The 17105-nt window shown below is 53.2% G+C and overlaps 1 protein-coding gene across 1 annotated transcript in view; it reads right to left on the reverse strand.

The window, feature by feature from the left end:
- The window catches only part of Pkp1 (plakophilin 1), a 47988-nt gene that overhangs the window by 5892 nt on the left and 24991 nt on the right, over nt 1-17105 (reverse strand). Inside the window, exons 3-12 of the mRNA XM_046465017.2 lie at nt 12776-13170; nt 10047-10191; nt 8978-9185; nt 8097-8274; nt 6841-6955; nt 4733-4888; nt 3791-3967; nt 2479-2632; nt 1980-2166; nt 1233-1317 (exon numbers count right to left, since the gene is read on the reverse strand). Of these exons, the coding sequence (XP_046320973.1) occupies nt 1233-1317; nt 1980-2166; nt 2479-2632; nt 3791-3967; nt 4733-4888; nt 6841-6955; nt 8097-8274; nt 8978-9185; nt 10047-10191; nt 12776-13170 (1800 nt within the window). The remainder of the gene's footprint in view (nt 1-1232; nt 1318-1979; nt 2167-2478; nt 2633-3790; nt 3968-4732; nt 4889-6840; nt 6956-8096; nt 8275-8977; nt 9186-10046; nt 10192-12775; nt 13171-17105) is intronic.

The raw sequence follows: 17105 nt of genomic DNA on the forward strand, positions 1-17105 counted from the left end.
GGACCAAAGTACAGCGAGGGGTGCCTCCTATCTGTGCCCCCTCTCTCCTGTCCCCATCACTGCCTCACCACGGCCACAAGCCCTGAGATGCTCCCCTTGCTTTGCCAGCAGTACTCTTTGAGGTCCCCAGGGACTTCTGAATTAGCAGCTAGCCCCAGGGCCTTTCCCAGTTCTCTCCTCCCTGTCCCCTCCACAGCACTGGGCACTACTCTTCTGGCCCTTTCCGGAAACTTGTGCAGATCATCCTGCTTCCCTGGCCTTCTTCCTTCTTGGCCCCCAAGTGAGGGTCTTCATGCCTCTCTGCCCCTGTCCCGTAAGACTTTTCCACAGGCAAGGGCCCCAGGAGGGGCTTGCCTGTTCTCATGGTGTCACTAATCTGTACTGCAGCTCCAGCCTCTGCCAGGGTCCCACTCCACCTCCCGCAAGCCATCCAGATCCAACTTCCTACTCCCACCCCAAGAGCCTCCTCCAGCTCTTGCCAGCTGATCTGTGTCTGTTGACGCAGCTGCAGTGTCTCCAAGCCTCAAGTGCCATCAGCACGGCGCTGCTGCTTCTGCCTTCTCTCCTTTATTCCCACCTCCCCACGGCCTACACCTCAGCCCAAAGAATGGCTGTGCAGGAATGGGCTAGAGGGTCATTGTGAGATGTCTCAGAACACAGCCTGATGGGGGACTCGGGGCCTGCTGACGCTGGGGAGTTTTGAGGACAGAGAGGGGCAGGTCACACTGGACAAGCAGAGCAGCCTCCAGGGTCCTTTTGACCTCACTCATTGGTATGGAATTAGTTTTTCCAGGGCTGCTTCCATCATGAGACCCTCTACGCAAAACCTCGAGTGGTTCCCCAGTGCCAAGTCCAAACTCTGCCTGAAATTGAAGGGCCTTTGTAATCAAGCCCAAACCTACCTCGCCAGCAGAGCACCCGTCATGCCCCCAAGTGACTCATGTGCATTTTACTTTTCTCCTAAACAATCCCACCCCACAGAGGAGACTGTGCACATCTCCTCTGCTCTCCACCCGCTTGCCTCCCCTGGTTGATCCTGGGTCCAGAGGTTTGGACAGAGCATTGATCAGGTTCACTGCGGGGCAGGATCTCTTGCTCTGACTCTGGGGCAAGCCTCACCTGGGTGAGTGGGCAGGCCAATCCACCTCCCGCTTCTTGATCCACTGGGACTTTGGTACAGGGTAAATGTGGGAAGAGCCTCATCAGAAGGGGCTACTGGTGTGGGTGCTTACCTGTCTGAGGACACCCTGCAGCTCCTTGCTGGACCACATGTCAGAGAGGAGGAGCCGGGCAGCCTCTGAAGCCTTGGGTGAGGCACTGGGAAGGTGGGAAGTGCATGTGTGAGATGAGATTCCAGGAGACACAAGAACACCCTCCACCCTCAACCCTCCCTTCCAGGTCTTTTTTTGGGGGGGTGGGGGCTGGGGATTGAACCCAGGGCCTTGTGCATTTAAGGCAAGTACTCTACCAACTGAGCTATATCCCCAGACCCCTTCCAGGTCTCAGAAACAGATGTGGGGAGGTCCCAGGGTGCACAAGACTGTTGGGCCTTGGTCACTACACAGTGGGTACAACCCCAGACCCCTGCCCACCTAGAGGCACCCCCAAGGCCACAAGCTGGTAGCGGACTCCTGTCCTTTAGACTTTTGTTCTGGGAAGATAGCCCATGGAGCAGAATAAAGTCCCCACAGAGTTGGGTCTAGTGCTCCATGCTTCCTGCCAACCCTCTAAGGATCCATTGTCCCCACATGTCACCCAGTCACGAAGCATCTGCCTCTGTCCCCTCTCCTGAGGTCTGGAGGCTGGACCTCTACCCCATAAAGCTCAGCTTCGGGACCTTCTTTCCCTGGAGCTCCCCACCCCCGCCTCCCCCATCCTAGGTGCTTTCCTGCTCCATGTTTGTTTCTACTGTTCAGAGCCAGGGGGGGACTGTGATGTGGGGCCAGGTGGGCATGGGCACCCGTATCCACCCCGCCCACCTGCTGCGGCACAGGTTGATGATGTTGTTGAGCATGCTGCTGGAGAAGTACTGCTTGGCCATCTGTGGCTGTGAGGTCATCAGGTTCCTCACGGTGTAGCAGGCTGAGGTCAAGATGTCTTCGGAATTGCTGGTGTTGCCAGTATGGCTGGTGAGGAGCCTGGTCACCTCTGGGAACACTTGGTTCCCTGGGAGAGGAAGGGATGGGGTATGGGGTCAGGACTGCTAAGAAGAAGAGGGGCTGAAGGGTTCTCTCTGGTCCACAGTCCTGGGCTGCCCTTAGCCAAGTTCTGAGCAAGGTGACCCCTCGGGCCTTGGAGCCAACTCCAATCCAGATGGGAATCTCTGTAGACCTGCACCCCTCTCTGCCTCCTCCCAGCTCCACCCCTCTCCTGGGCCAGCTTCCCCTCTGAATGCTTGCTCTGGGGAATGGCTCAAGGGTGACCTTCCAGTGGGCTCCTGTGTGTCCTCTCTGGAGGGGAAGGTGTGGGTGCTCTTACCCATCACTCTGTGCAGCATGGGATGGCGGGACATGTTGCTCAGGAGGGAGGCCCCGGAGCGAACCACATCTGAGTTGCCAGATTGCAGGAGGCGGGCGATTTGTGGCAAGCCCTTTTCCTTCAGCCCAATCAACTGGCTCATGCCACTGGACATCTACAAGAGAGGGTCCCAGGGAGGAGCTGATTTGTGGCTTCACTTGCACACAGTGGGGAGGGGGGCAGCCTGTCCAAACAGATCCAGAACCTTTCTCCTTCACAATGAAAGCAAGGGCAGAGACTCACAAATTGCTTCCATATGGGTGACTACAGACCTGTCCTCCCTTTCTGTCTCTGCTCCCTGCTCCCAGGGAGAAAAGCATACAGCCAGGTGGCTGGGAAGAAGAAGTCTCATTTCCCTCACTCGGGGGGATCCAGAGTCAATTTCTAACTAACAACAGTGTCACCCACCCCACCATCTCAGCTCTGCCTTCCTAAAGAATCTGCTCACACAGAATTGCATGTTCAAGAGCATTTGTCACTTAAAAAATGGCTGTCATCTTCTTCCAACTTCCCTACCTCTGCAGGATTCAATCCATATTTGCTGAGGGCTTGCCGGATGGGGTTCCCTGGAGGGAGGTCAGCTCACCCAAGCCTCAAAGCAACAAATGCATCCAGATGTGGGGGTCCTCAGAAGCCCCAGCTCCTCCCCTCATGGTCAGGGAAACTTCCTTTACCTTCAGTTGGCTGTCCACTTCCCTCTCACCCTAAGTAAAACTGAGGAACAGCTGTCCCCCTTCTCCTTCTAAGCTCTTCTGGATTGCAAACAGGCCTCCTCTAATCCCACTCCATCTCGTCCCTCAAAATCTATCTGATTTCAAACCTATACTATATGATTCTGTCACGTATTCCTCTGGATCTGTCTGTCTGTCCATGTCCCAAACTCCCTCTTTTTCTACCTCTATTAATTCACCAAATGGAGATTCCTCCTATTAGACACATGTTGCAACTCTGTCCCTGACACCAAGCAGAGCCCAGGAGGCCAGGAACTGCAAGGAAAAGGGGACCATGTGGGTACCAATAGAATCCAACAGGCTGGGCCTGCCCACTGAGACCCATCCCAGAGTTCCCAGAAAGCGAGGCATCTTGGCCCTTGTCATTCCCCATGTCCAGCCCAGGGCTTGGCACACACTAGACTCATGTCTGCAGCATGAAGCTCACGGCCGTTTGTGTTTGATAGACTTGGCCAGGAACACACTGGTGGGAAAGAGCAGAGCACCCCTGGAGAGCGGGTTGGAGGATTGGGGAGGAGCGGAAGGGAGGGGGCTCTCCTCACCAGCCCCTTGCTGGCCGTCAGGTTCTGCAGGGCACCCGCGCAGGCCTCCAGGGTGGCATCTTTCTTGCTTTTGCCCATGAGGTTCAGGTAGGTGCGAATGGCATCCGAGTGGTAGAGCCAGCTGCTGCCCTTGGGGTTGGTTTCTTCTTCAGGAAGGGGACAGTCATAGTTGTTGTTCTGAGGACAAAGAGTGGGTCAGCGTGGAGCCTGATGAGGGGACACAACCTGAGACTCCTGCCTGTCCCCCAACCTTGTGGAGCCTGGCGGGAGGCTGCGGCATGCCTGCTGAGGCAGGGAGCCTGGACACCACCCCCTCACCGCTTTCCTCTGTGCATCCGAGCTTGCCAGGGAATTGGGGAACAGGCCAGGGACAGTCTCCTGGGGGTGGAGAGCATTCCTGATGTCCGGGAAGTGCTCTGGGCAGCCAGGCTCAGACCTTCCTGCTGTGTGAGGCTGCTCTGGGGTCTCACAGCAGGATGCTTCCTCCCTCCCAGAGTCCTAATGTGGGCCTGACCTACCCTGGGCCCACAAGGCTAGTTCAAGACCTGGCTTCCACAGCCATGCCCAGTGGAGGAGGCCTGACCACCCCTCCACAGCACCCTTTTTTCAGGAGGCTCAGGAGGTGGTGGAAACCAGCACCAGAGAGGGGTCAGAGTTCTTGGCTGTCCCCGATCCTCAGGGGCTAAGGAGAAGTCAGGGGAGACAGAGGCCTGCCGGGGGGGGGGGGAGCTTTTGCCCTCAGGGGTGATCTGGGCTCCTACAGATGCCCTTTGCACGCAAGACTGAGCTCCCAGAGCACAGCACAGTCCCAAGGCCATGGCTTTGGCAGGGACCTGTTCCCTAGGGATGCTTTCAGGGCCCCCGGAGGGCCAAGAGGAAAGGTGGGATGGGGCAGCGGACCTGGTGGAGTGCTTGGTGGGTGGGCCCTGACTTGATCCTCACCATCATCTTGTCGCTCTTGTTGCTGAAGCAGCCGGTGGAGGACTTCTCCGTGTAGGCATTGCGGGTGTTGTACTCCAGCTGGCGGTAGCGGGTGGGCACCTCGGCATCCAGGCGGTAGGAGAGGTTGTGCAGGATGCACATGCAGTTCTCCACGGACTGGGGAGCAAGCAGAAGCAGGTGCCTGAGCCATTGCTCAGCCCGCCGTGGGCTCCTGGGCTACCTGACTAATCAGACAGTGGCATCAAGGGATAGGAGCACCATGGCCCACCATAGCCTCAGTCTGGAAAGGGCTCCCTGGGACATGCCTGGGACTTGGACTTGAATCCTACTTCTCTCATTTCCTGGCTGTTTAAACTTGAGTGACTTACCTCACCTTATGGGTCTCAGTATCCTCAACTGTGAAATGGGACTAAAATGACTTCACTGGGCTATTGAGAAGATAGTTGGCCCTTCAATATCCTTGGGCTTGGCCTCCATGGATTCAACCAATCATGGCTGAAATTATGTAAAAAAAAAATTGCATCTCCACTGAACATGAACAGATTTGTTTCTCATCATTATTCCCTAAACAATACTGTATGACAACTGTTTATGTAGCATTTACATTATATTAGGTGTTCTAAGTAATCTATAGATTATTTAAAGGATATGGGAAGAAAACCAGGCACATGCCTGTAACTCCAATCACATGGGAGGCTGAGGTAGGAGGATTGCAAGTTTGAGGCCAGCCTGGGAAACTTAGAACCTGTCTCAATTTTTTTTTTAAAAAAGGGGGATAGGGCTGGGGGTGTAGTTCAGTGGTGGAGTTTCTGTGGGTTTAATTCCCAATCTATCTATCTATCTATCTATATATATTATATGCAAATACTACACCATTTTATAAAAGGGATTTGAGCATCTGTGAATTTTTTATCTTTGGGGGTCCTAGGAAGATCCCCTAGGGTGTTACTGTCCATGGAGAATATCTACCATGGGGTCTTACACACCGTAGGACACAACAGACCAGAGTGTTTTATTGCTATGGACTAAGTGTTGATGGGCACACTGGGTGTTGAGGAATATGGCTGCCCTTCTGGAACAATCTCCTTCTCGAGCAGCCCCAATTCCTTTAGGTTCCAAAGCCCCACTACTTTCTCCTGCTCCCTTCCCATGAGCACACCTCAGCCTCTGTACCACAGGTGCTAGAGCACACCAATAGTAAGGCCTGGGATCTGGGACTTCACAGTAGCAGCTGGCCCCCATCTTTGTCATTTGCCTTTGGTGTACCTCTGGGCTAGGACTCAGTGGCCACAGACTTGACCCCTTAATGAGGCTTGGGTCCTGTTGGGATCTGAGGGAATCTGGCTTCTGGGGTTTGAGGGTCATGTGGGTCTAAGGGATCTTGCATGCACAGAAGAAAAGCACTTTGTCTGCAGGAACCAGGCCAGGCAACCAAGTGACAAGGCTCTCTCCTGAGACCCTGTTGTCCCCTCCAGTGGAGGGAGCAGGAGATAAAATCCCTCCTCATGGGACCGCTGTGATGCCCAGCCCGTCCCCTGTGGATGTGGGGAACACTGCAGCCCACTGTCTCCCCGACTCCTGAACCACTGTCCTTCCTCAGTGGCAATGAACCAGACTTTGGTTTATCTTCCCTCATGATGTATCCTTTCTGTTTGTGCTGTTATGTCCCAAAGTCCAGACAGGGTAGGAAAATGGCCTGCTGATGGCCTTTTTGAAGGCAGTGGAAGGGCAGCAGGGGCAGGAGTCTCATTTCAGGAAAAATTTTGAGACCCTGGGAGCATGAGTGTGTGTTCCCAGGGCTGCCAATGGGGCTCAGCATCACTCGTGACAGTGTGGCCCCCAGAGCCTGCCCTTGTGTGTTATGCCCTTGCTCCAGATGTACTCTCTGCTGCCCCAGACCCCAAGCTACTGTTCTGTCAGTGAGCCAGGCCTCAGAGGCACCCAGAAAGTGCAACCCTGACTCCTTAGATCTGGGAGACAGAAAAGTCATGACCAGGAGGCCAAGAGCTGGCCTCACTGATTCCAGTTGTGGCCCCGGGTTTTACGCTCTGGACAGAGAATGGGGGCTGGGTCTAGAGGTCAAGGTGTCACCAGGGCTGCACTCTCACCTTGTCATCACAGCGGCTAGCTGCCACACAATTCTGGACGTAGGCCATGAGGGAGTCAATGAGCCCCGAGTAGTTCCGCATGGTCTGGCGGCCTGCGTCCGCAGAGCTCAGGTTCCTGAAGAAGAGAACGGGGAGGGCGGGAGGATGTGGGCAAGGTGGGTAAGAGGACAGGGAGGGAGGTGAGGACAGTGTGGAAGAGACCCACAGTGGGGGACAGAGGGACAGGCACACAGGATAGGGTGGAGGTTGGGGGTTGGAGGTAGGAGGAGGAAGGAAGGACAAAAAAAAAAAAGAGAAAAAGAGTGAAGGGGTAAAGAAAACCTGCTTGGATCTCTGTGAGGAGTTGGATGGGGACTGGAGCTCAGGAGGGCTGGCTGGGGACACTGTCCATCAAGCCGCACTCCACCCCCAGCTGTAGCTCATTCCCAAGCACTTTGGGCCCTTCTGCCTGGTGTGTGTGTGTGTGTGTGTCTGTCTGTCTGTCTGTCTGTCTGTCTGCTGTTGCTCCCAGTAGCCCTGCAGCCCTCTAACGTCCTTAATTACATTGGCTTTTCATCTCCCTAGTCCCTCTGCTCCTGGAGGCTTGGAGAAGCACGAGCCAGCTGCACTCTCCACTCTGGGGGTTTCTCAGCAACTGGGGAAGACACACCCCACTAGACCAAGGTGGGACCCTCCAGGGAATGTTGCTCCTCTGTTCCACACTCTGCAGCAGCCCCCACCCCTGGCTTGCAAACCTCTGCTCTGAGAACAACCACCCCAGCCTCCTTCTCTAGCAGCCCCCAGGGACTATGCCACACCCTGGTATGGAACTCCGGAAAGGTTGGGCAAAGCAGTGCTGTCCTCGTGCCAATGAACATGGCAAGTGGTTTTAGCATCACAGCTGGGAAAGTGACTCATAAGCAGCCAATCAGTAGACTTTTGTCTAAAAGAACACTCTTCAAGATCGCACAAGAACTGCATTTTTCCAAGGCGGAGGAGGATGAAATGGTGGAATCAGTTTGAATACTCTGATCCAGGTGTTTCTACCCTTAGAGTTCTAACTAAGGTCCTCTGTGTCTCCTCGGAGGAGATAGTAGGACCCTGGGCCTGATCCACAGTCAGGGAAGGTAGCAATGCCGGGTCCTGTGTCTTGGAGCCAGGCCTTGAGAGGCAGTGCTGGGCCAGATACTAGGTTCTCTGAATGCTGGCCAAGATGGCGCTGCCTCCAGAAGGGTCAGAGGCCAGGGCAAAAAGACCCAAGGACCTTCTTCTCTTACCTCAAGCAGCCCGTGGCATTGAAGAAGACCTCGGGATCCACCATGTCTCGGGACATGTTGCTGTTGCCATCACACCAGCCCGAGAAAGGGATGATGACCCGGTCGGCCAGAACAGGCAGAGCATCGGCCACCAGCTCCTCCTTCAGCTCATCAGTGGAAGACAGGTTCCAGAGCAGCCCTGGGGGTCAGAGATGGTTGACTCAACACCTGTGGGCTCCGAAAAACTTGGAAACCATGGTGTCACTCCAGCCTGGGCTCTTCTAGCAAATGGGCCCTTCCAGTAGGCTTGGTCTATCCAACCAGTTGTCCGACTCTTTCATGAGCCGATTCTCAGGGTCCTTGCTAGTCTGAAAGTACTTTGAGGGACAGGAACATCCAAGTTCTCTTTCTAGGTCAAAATTATGCCCATGGAAGGTGACCATAATATTGTTGATTGATTGGCAGTTTTTCATGTAAATTTTAGCACTCAGAATCTTCTTTTTTTTAAATATTTATTTCTTTGTTTTAGGTGGACACAATATCTTTATTTTCTTTTATGTGGTGCTATTTTCTATGTCTGAAAGTCATTCCAGAAAAACTTATCAGTTATTATTCTACATGGTCTTATCTTCCCAGTCCAAGTTAAGTTCTTCACGGTGACCTCTCTTACACCCCACCTTGAGTCTAGGGATCAAGCCTTCCTCCCCTTGCCCTCCAGCTGTGGACCATGACCTCCTGTGGAGGTGCACACCATTTGGGGTCACCACTGGATACTACTAATATGGCGCGGGCCTGTGCCACTTTTCCCAGACAAATCTGCAAATGTGCCTTGGCCTGGCCTGGAAGGACCGGCCTTCACCCCAGCCGAAGGCCACAGCCCACAGTCTTGCATGGTCCCCTACCAGTCAGTTGTTTCTGGATCTCGGTGCTCCCGGTCTTCCTCAGGAGGTTGACGGCTTCACGGATTCCATTCTGCCTCCGGGTCTCCAGCTTGTTGGTGGTGCTCCGGAACACCAGGTTGCGCAGGGCCCCCGCAGCAGCCTGCTGGACATTCTGGTTGGGGCTGCGGAGAAGGTCCACCAGCTTGCAGATGCCTCCCAACTGATAGACCTGCCGGAAGAGGTGCCATGTTGTCCGGTCAAGGGAGGGAGGCTGAGCCACTCACTCTCTGCTTAAAGCAGATTCCACCCCCCCCCCCAAAAAAAAAGTCTACTTTCACTTCAGAAATATACAAATCAACCAAAATAAATTGGCGGCAAAAGGTAATGGCAACGGACCCAGACTCAGGTCCCAGCTCCCCGACATCCTGACTGGAAGACCTTCAGCAAGTTGCTCCTCTTTCCTGGGCCCTGTTTTTCCCCTCTAGAGGATGGTGGTGAGGGTTAGATGAGATAAAATGTCTATATGCCCCCCCTCAAAATCGTAGGCAGAACACAGATATAGGAGATCCTCCCATGGACCCAAGGAAACGCTTTCTTCTATGGCAGAAATTTTGATGAAAGTAACCCTGGTCTCTAGGAAACTCAATATCCTTGGGCTAAACTGCAGAGTATATGTGTCTCACATAAACTGCAGAGTATATGTGTCCCCTTTTCAATGAGAGAGAGAGAGAGAGAGAGAGAGAGAGAGAGAGAGAGAAGGAAACACTTTGGGGGTAGGGAGCAGTCATGTTCTTCAGTGAAATTTGAGAAAGGGGATTTCTGTTAAACCCATGGCTGTCAGTAAAGGGTCTCCTCTGTGACCAATGTACTTGCCTAGTGTCCACTCAACAGAGAGCATTGCTCTGCAGGTTAAGATGCCAGCTCTGACCTTGGGCAATGCCAGACATACTCCTTATTCCTGGCAGCTGGGCAAGGTGAGAAGAAGCCAACTGTACATACCCCCCCCGCCCCCGTCTCTGAATGCAGGGTCAAGGTGATACACCCAGGCTCAGCTCCCACCTACCAGGGTGGAAAGCCTGCAGCCCATTACCTGTTGCTTGGCAGATTCATCCTGGAAGCAGGTGTGCTGGATGTAGTAGGCCCCGATGGCCTGGTACTTCTCGTCCTGGGAGCTCAGGTACTGCACGGCCTTGGGGATGGTCAGCCCACTGCACTCGATGTCCTCACTGCAGATCCTGCGAGGAACATACAGTGGGGGCGTGTTACGGGGTGAGCTGGGAGCCCTGATGAACGGGCCCAGAATTCTCCCTTGCACAACAAGCAGCCACAACCTCATCTGCCTTCCAGAGGGCCAGGGCGAGGCCCTCAGGCCCTCTTGGAGAATACTTGCTATGGAACAGCTCCCCCAGACAAGGGGCAGGCTCACCCACTGTATTTCCCCCTGTGGGAACACTGGCTCTGGTGAGGCCCTGGTCTTGGGTTAAGGTCCAAGCAGGACAATTGATTCTCCCATGAGCAAAACTCCTATTCCCTGAGGGTAATCTCTCCACCTATCATGCCTTCTGTCATGTTTGCACCTGGTATTGGGAAAATGGAAGAGAATGGCTGTGAGTTTATTCATTCCTTCTTCCATCCATCCATCCCCAAGTGTAACTGGCTCCTCTTACACAAAAAGAAACTCACACCTCCTTCCCATCCTTATGGCCACAGTTTCCTCCTGATCAGGATCATTCTCAGGGGATGGTCACCAGAGACCCCCCTAGTTGGATCCCTTTTCCAAACTCCTCCAACCAGCACATTACAGCCCTTAACAAGAGAAGTAGTCCTAAAACCCTGTCCCCTGTATTGTTTCCTAGTTCAGATACCATCAGAAGCTTCTCCACACTGCAGGTTCAAGTTCAAACTGCTTAGGCGGACATCCCAGGGCATGCATTAGTTTGAGCCATAGGAGATGGCTGATAGTCCACCTTCTTTGAACTGCAAACCAGAAATTGTATGTTTTAACCTCCTCATCTGGAGGATGATGTGATCTTTTGCACACCATGGCAGACCTGCTACACTCCCCCTTCTGCAAAGCCTTCCAAAGAAGGATCCCTTTCTCCTAAGAACCCCTCTTGCTCCTAGGGCCAGAGTCACAGGCAGCCTTTCCTGTGTCCTGAGTGTGTCCTGCTTCCCAAGAGACAGGTTTGCTGAGGACAGGGGCAAACCTTCTGTGATACCCAGCTCTACCCCGTGGGTATCCTTCATCATTTATAGAAGGAATCCTCTAGTCCTCATACTAGATTCTGGTGTTGCCTAAGTGCTCAATAAACAGACATGGTTTTAACTAGGGCAACCCAGCTTGATTTCTGGAAAAATCACCCAAAGGGCAGAGCTCTCTGATGCTGGGTTAGTAGCACCCCTGACCTGTATTGAAAGAATGTCACCCAGCATCCCTCAGTCAAACATCTAAATAGCTTGTCACTCAACCCCTCCATATCCTATCTAGGCCCTCCATTCTGGGCCTCTAATTGGGGACACATGTTGCTCTGATCAGAGTCTTCAAGAGAGAGAGATTTCTTATTCATTTTCCAAATTATCATAAATATATGTTATGTTCCTCAAGTGGAATTCTACTTGAGAATGGGGTTCTGCTAATTTTCAGCACAGTGTGGAGAGAACATAGGATATAGAAATAGCTGTGTGGTCTTGAGGGCGCTGCTTAACATCTCTGTGTCTTGTTTCCTCCTTTCCTTACTGTGGAATGCTAGCTCCTTCCTGGAAGGGGTTGTGATGGTTAAAGATAAAGAACACAACACTCCTGGGGATGTGAGAAGAGGTGGACTGTGTAGTTCCAGAACCGCTCTAGGCTATCCTGTCAGGGCCACGTCCCTTGCACTCACCACAGAGCTGAGCATGTGATATTTGCTCAGCAAATATTTGCCAAATAAATGAACAACAATCACTAGGTGATAAAGAATATTTTTAAGGTTCATTGAGCTCTGATGCCTGAAAGACAAGGTCAATGTCACTCACCTGTGCCTGTGGCACATATTTTTTCAGGAATGGGGATGGAACCCGGAGCCTCGCTCAGGCTAGTCAAGCACTCTGAGGCACATCCCCGGTCCAGCCTGTGGCTCTTCATGGGCCACCCCATTGGTTTCCCTTCATTCCCCCTGGGCAGTGGCCTTTCTTGTGGACGGGAGCTGTGCTCTGTCCCTGAGCCCTAGATCATGTCTCTCGGGTATCTGTCTGTCCTAACTGTCCTTTGGACTTACTTGTTTTATAACATAACCCACAACCTGTTCTATTCCCATCATTCACACAGGGCCTATTTCTTTGCTTCCAGAACATAGACGGAGATTGATGGGTCTAAGTCCAGAGGCTCAGACTCTAGCTTGACTCCCAGGCACCTGTGGGGCTGATTAAGACATGCATTGCTTAGGCCCCTCTGGTGCTTCTGAGTCAGTGGGACTGGGGGGCGCTGGAATGAGCATTTCTATTGCATTCCTGGGTGACACTGACATTGAGGGTTGGAGGAGTTCACTGGGAGAAGCACGGGCCTCCTTGATCATCTCTAGTTAGCTAACCCTCTGCTCATAACCTCCCTGTGACCTTTAAATCTATATACTCAATATCTGGCTTCGGTCTCCCTTTCATGCTGAACTCCCCGGGTCATGGCCCCTCTGGCCAGGGACTCTTCAAGGCGCTGACACCAAAGCCAGGACAGAGGCTGTGCCTCTCCCCACTTCCTGGGAGCCCCGTGCAGAGGGAGCTGAGCTAGCAGCTTACCCCTTACTTGGCCCTGCCCGGCCCCCACCCCAGCCTAGCAGCACTCACTTGGAGCTGGCCCTTGAGTGGCCAAAGGACAGGTCCTTGTTGCAGGAGATGGGTGGCACATAGACTGGGTCCTGCTTGGACGTGCAAGAGGGTGGGCGCCCGGGGCACTTCTTGATGGCCTTTTGACCGCTGCAGGTGCTGTAAAAGCTGTAGCGGTTCTGGGTGGTCTTGTGGCCCTTGCTGCCCAGTGTGCCCTTGCGCAGGGTGCCCCTGGGATCACAGTAGAGGTCGGGCTCACTGCGGCTCGCCTTGATTTTCTGCATGAAGCAGATGTCACTGCCTGCACCGGTGGTGTTACAGCTTCCACGGGGGTAGTGCCGGTTCCAGTTCTCCATCTGACTGTAGGAGCTGAAGCGCCTGTTGTCCTGCTCCCGCTTGAGGGTCCCATTGTAGATCTGGTCAGGGAAAGGGGGAAAAGCTCAGTCAAGCTTCCTGACAGGGCATCCTGGATCCTGCTGGCCACAGGACACGGCCTCCCCTCAATATTCAGAAAGTCCCAGAGTGGGGGCTGGGTTATGGCTCAGTGGTAGAGCGCTCACCTAGCACGTGTGAGGTCCTGGGTTCGCTCCTCAGCACCACATAAATAAAATAAAGATATTGTGTCTGACTACAACTAAAAAATAAATATTAAAAAAAGAAAGTTCCAGAATGTTTGGAGAGAAAGGACCTGTAGCCATAATCTACTATATATATATATATTTGTTGTTGTTCTTGTGGTGCTGGGGATCAAACCTGGGGTTCATGCAAGACAAATACTCTACCAACTGAGCTATAGCCCCAGCCCCTGCTATATTTTTGAACAGTGAATTTTGACCCATTATGGATTTATGTCACTAAGGAGATTGTGCTCAGCATTATTGAAAATACAGAATTGAGCAATATATATGGGAATAGAAAATACCAGAGTGCAATGTGCATAATACTGACACAGATTGTTTGTGAACAGTGAGTGGCTGCTGGATTGTAATGTGAAATGTACTTCTTACTGTGGGATGCAGTCCAGAAAGTCTAGCAGCCACCTATCTGGCCACACAGTTCAGGTGGGAAATTGCAGACCCAGAGAGAAGAAGGTCTTCCAACAGTCACTCAATAAGTCAAGGACAAAACCAAGACTTGACCTTGAATCTCAAGCCCTGGCCTCATCCCCTTGGGCCATTCCCAGACCCCAGAAGCTTCTGACACTGCCATTCTCTTTGGTTACTTGTACCTGCTCCCTGGGCCCTTTGTTATAAGGAACTGCTTGCTAGGGGCCACTTGCAACCAGGAGCTGGGCCCCAGGGACTGCAGGGTAGGTTACAGGCTGGGCCTCTGGGCTTTGCTGTCAGGCTACCAGGAGGGAGAAACTTGGCAGAGGCTCAATCCAAAAGGACAACAGACCAGGGACAATGAGGCACCCAGGCTCTGTGTGAGTCCCTCTGAAGGTTAGCCTCCACAGGAGGTGCCTGCAGAGACTTGGTGGGAATTAACTCTGGGACAAAACTGTCCAAGGAGAACTTTCCCAGGAGCTCACAAGCTGGTGGGTCTGGCCTGCTGGGACTTGCTCTCAGACTAGAGGATCAACACTGAGCCTGATAAAATGTCTCTGTACAGGTGCTGACTTGGGACTCACCTTAGCTGGGATGAGCCAGGGCCAAGTTCAGCCCAGATGCTCCCTGCCCCACCCCAAGAGAAGGGCAGAGAGAGAAAGAGAGAGGTGGGGGAGAATGAAAGGGAGACAGCATGGGGCGGGGGAGAGAAAATGAGAGGGAGGGAAGGAGAGAGAATGAGTGAGTGTGTGTGTGTGTGTGTGTGTGTGTGTGTATGGAAGGTCCTTTGGGAACTGGGCAATTCTCCAGAATGCAGGATCTGGCCACACAGAACTAGAGAGGAGCTGTCCTTCAGCTTGGTCCTCATTCAGCTCTGCAGGGGAGCGTAGAGAACAGGGAGTTCTCATGGTTTGAGCTCCCAGGAGGACTGGGAGTCAAGCCACCCATTGGAAATGGCATTCAACATGAAGAAGCCACAGGCTGTTAACCTTGGCAGAGGCAAGCTCATCCCCTTCACCCACACACCCAGCTGTGCGCTCAGGCAGGTGCACTTTTCTTCCCCAAACTGGGTCAAACCAACCTATCCACAAAGGGAACTGGCATGTGGGGGTTGGAAAGGCAGAAGTAGATAGTAACCAGGCATCGGCCAGGGGAGCGGGCAGCATCCTGAGCACAGGACATGGAATGGGCACCTTGCAGATCACATGCAAAACATGCAATGAGGTTACACTTTGCGTCTTCTCAGGGGAAGGAGGGGGGCAGATGGCATCTTGGAAGGAAAGCTGAGTGCTCCTAAGTGGCAGGCTGAGCCCTAAGCGGAATCGCTACAAGGAGCTCCCTTGTTCTCACAAATGACACACCTGGACGTCATCACAGACACGATGAGGAGTCCAGACACTCTCCTGGCCCAAACCCAGCCAAGATGCCATCACGCTGATTAAGCCTGACAGAGGCCTTGGGCTCTGTGTCCCTGTGCTGGGAAAAGGAGCAGCAGGCAGCCCTGGCAAGTCTCAGCGAGGGTGGGCTGCCCGAAGGAACTGGTGCCGGCTGTACCTGCAGGGGAGCAGGCAGGGTGCCCAAGGAAGGGATGCCCAGCCTGGGGACTGATTTTCCAGCCCCCCTCCATGGGCCACACCCCAGTGGTATCACCCATTCCTAGAAACCGCCCCCACCCCCAGCTTTTGGAGCCATGGTGTTGGTGGGCTCTGTTAGATGGTGACTAAGGATGACTATAAATGGCTTCCTCCCATCACGGTGGTCCTTAGCTATCACTTTGACAAGCAGGAGACAAACCTAGCCAGAGCCTTCCATGGGAAGGCCTAGGTCCCCTCCACTGCTCACATGAGGCGGGCCTCCTCTATCCCTCCCTGCATAGACGCCTGTGATCAACTTTGGCCTGTAGCCTCTAAGTACTCCTCAAACCCAATGGGCTGGGACTTACACAGCGGAAGACCCAGTGATCAAGAACACAATGCGGGGGCCAGACTGCCCTGGCTATACCATTTGCCTGAGGAGTGTAGCCTTGGGTCAGTGACGTAAGCCCAATGTGCCTTTATTTCTCCATCTGTATTACTGGGATTATAATTGTACCCAACATACAGGGTCACTGGGAGAAGTCAACAGACTAATGTTTGTAATGCATTTAAGACAGTACGTGACACAATTGTTTTTTCAATGGAGACAACTGTATCCCTCTGACTCAGGACAGGCTGGCTGCCTTTAGGATCTGGCTGAGGGTTTTACATCATCCACACCAAACCTGAAAAAGCTACCAGGTTGACACAGAAGGGATGAACCCAGGAAGCCAGCGGAGCCCAGGAAGGAAATGCATCCCAGATTCAGAGCGCCACACTGTTCTTACTCCAGGGCCCATAACAGGTCAAAATATGTTCAGAAAATGGGGAAACCTGGTCCCCCCAGATGGCACACCTACAGTGAAGCCAGGCTGTGTGTTGGAAAGGTGCTGACGAGGGTGCTATGGGTGCTGTGGGCATCCGGGCAGAACAACTCTTCATTGTTCAGGATGCCCCAGGCATCAAAGGCTGTTTGGTGGCCCTGGCCTGCAGGCCCTAAATGCTAACAATACCTTGCAGTCATTGTGACTAGAAAAATGTCCCTCCCACATTTCCAAACACTATCTTCCATGTCCCGAGTGAACAGCTGCAGCCAGGGGAAATGTGCGGGCAGCAGTGGGCAGACTGTGCCCACAGCAGGTGGGAGACTTTTGTTGCTAATGCCAGTCTCCAGCCACACCCCCACGATAGATAGTGATCTGCTGGCAGCCTCCTCTTCTTTGAATACAAAGGACAGTCTCTCTCTCTCTCTCTCTTTCTCTCTCTCTCTCTCTCTCACACACACACACACACCATGTTTGGGTTATCTCATGCTTCCTTGGGAAACTCCAGCCTCAGGTGGGATAGCCCATGGATCAGAACATTCTAGACTAGCCACTCACCTTCCTGGGAGAAGAGCTGACCATTCAACCAGACAAAAGACTGAGTTGGACAGCCAGGTTGAAGTCAAGGTTGCCCCCAGAGAGACTTGTTTCTCCACTTGGGCGATCACAGGGCTCTCGAGGGTCCACCCTGGAATTCATAGCCCAAGGCTGTTTCGGTGGGAGTCCCCTCCAGTGCTCCAGACTCCAGGGCTCTGATATCACTCCACCTTCCTCAGCCCCTGCTCTGCTCAAGGCTCTGCCAATGACCTGGGTCCTGTGACTCGACTGCCTTTCTTCCTTCCTCCTCTTCCTTCTTGGAGAAGTGTGGTGTTTAACTCTCTTCCTGTTCCTCCTTAAGTTGGGAAGC

Source organism: Marmota monax, unplaced genomic scaffold (assembly GCF_021218885.2).
Source record: "Marmota monax isolate L192 unplaced genomic scaffold, Marmota_monax_Labrador192_F-V1.1 WCK01_AAM20220418_F8-fsc00099, whole genome shotgun sequence".
NCBI classification, from domain to species: Eukaryota; Metazoa; Chordata; class Mammalia; order Rodentia; family Sciuridae; genus Marmota; species Marmota monax.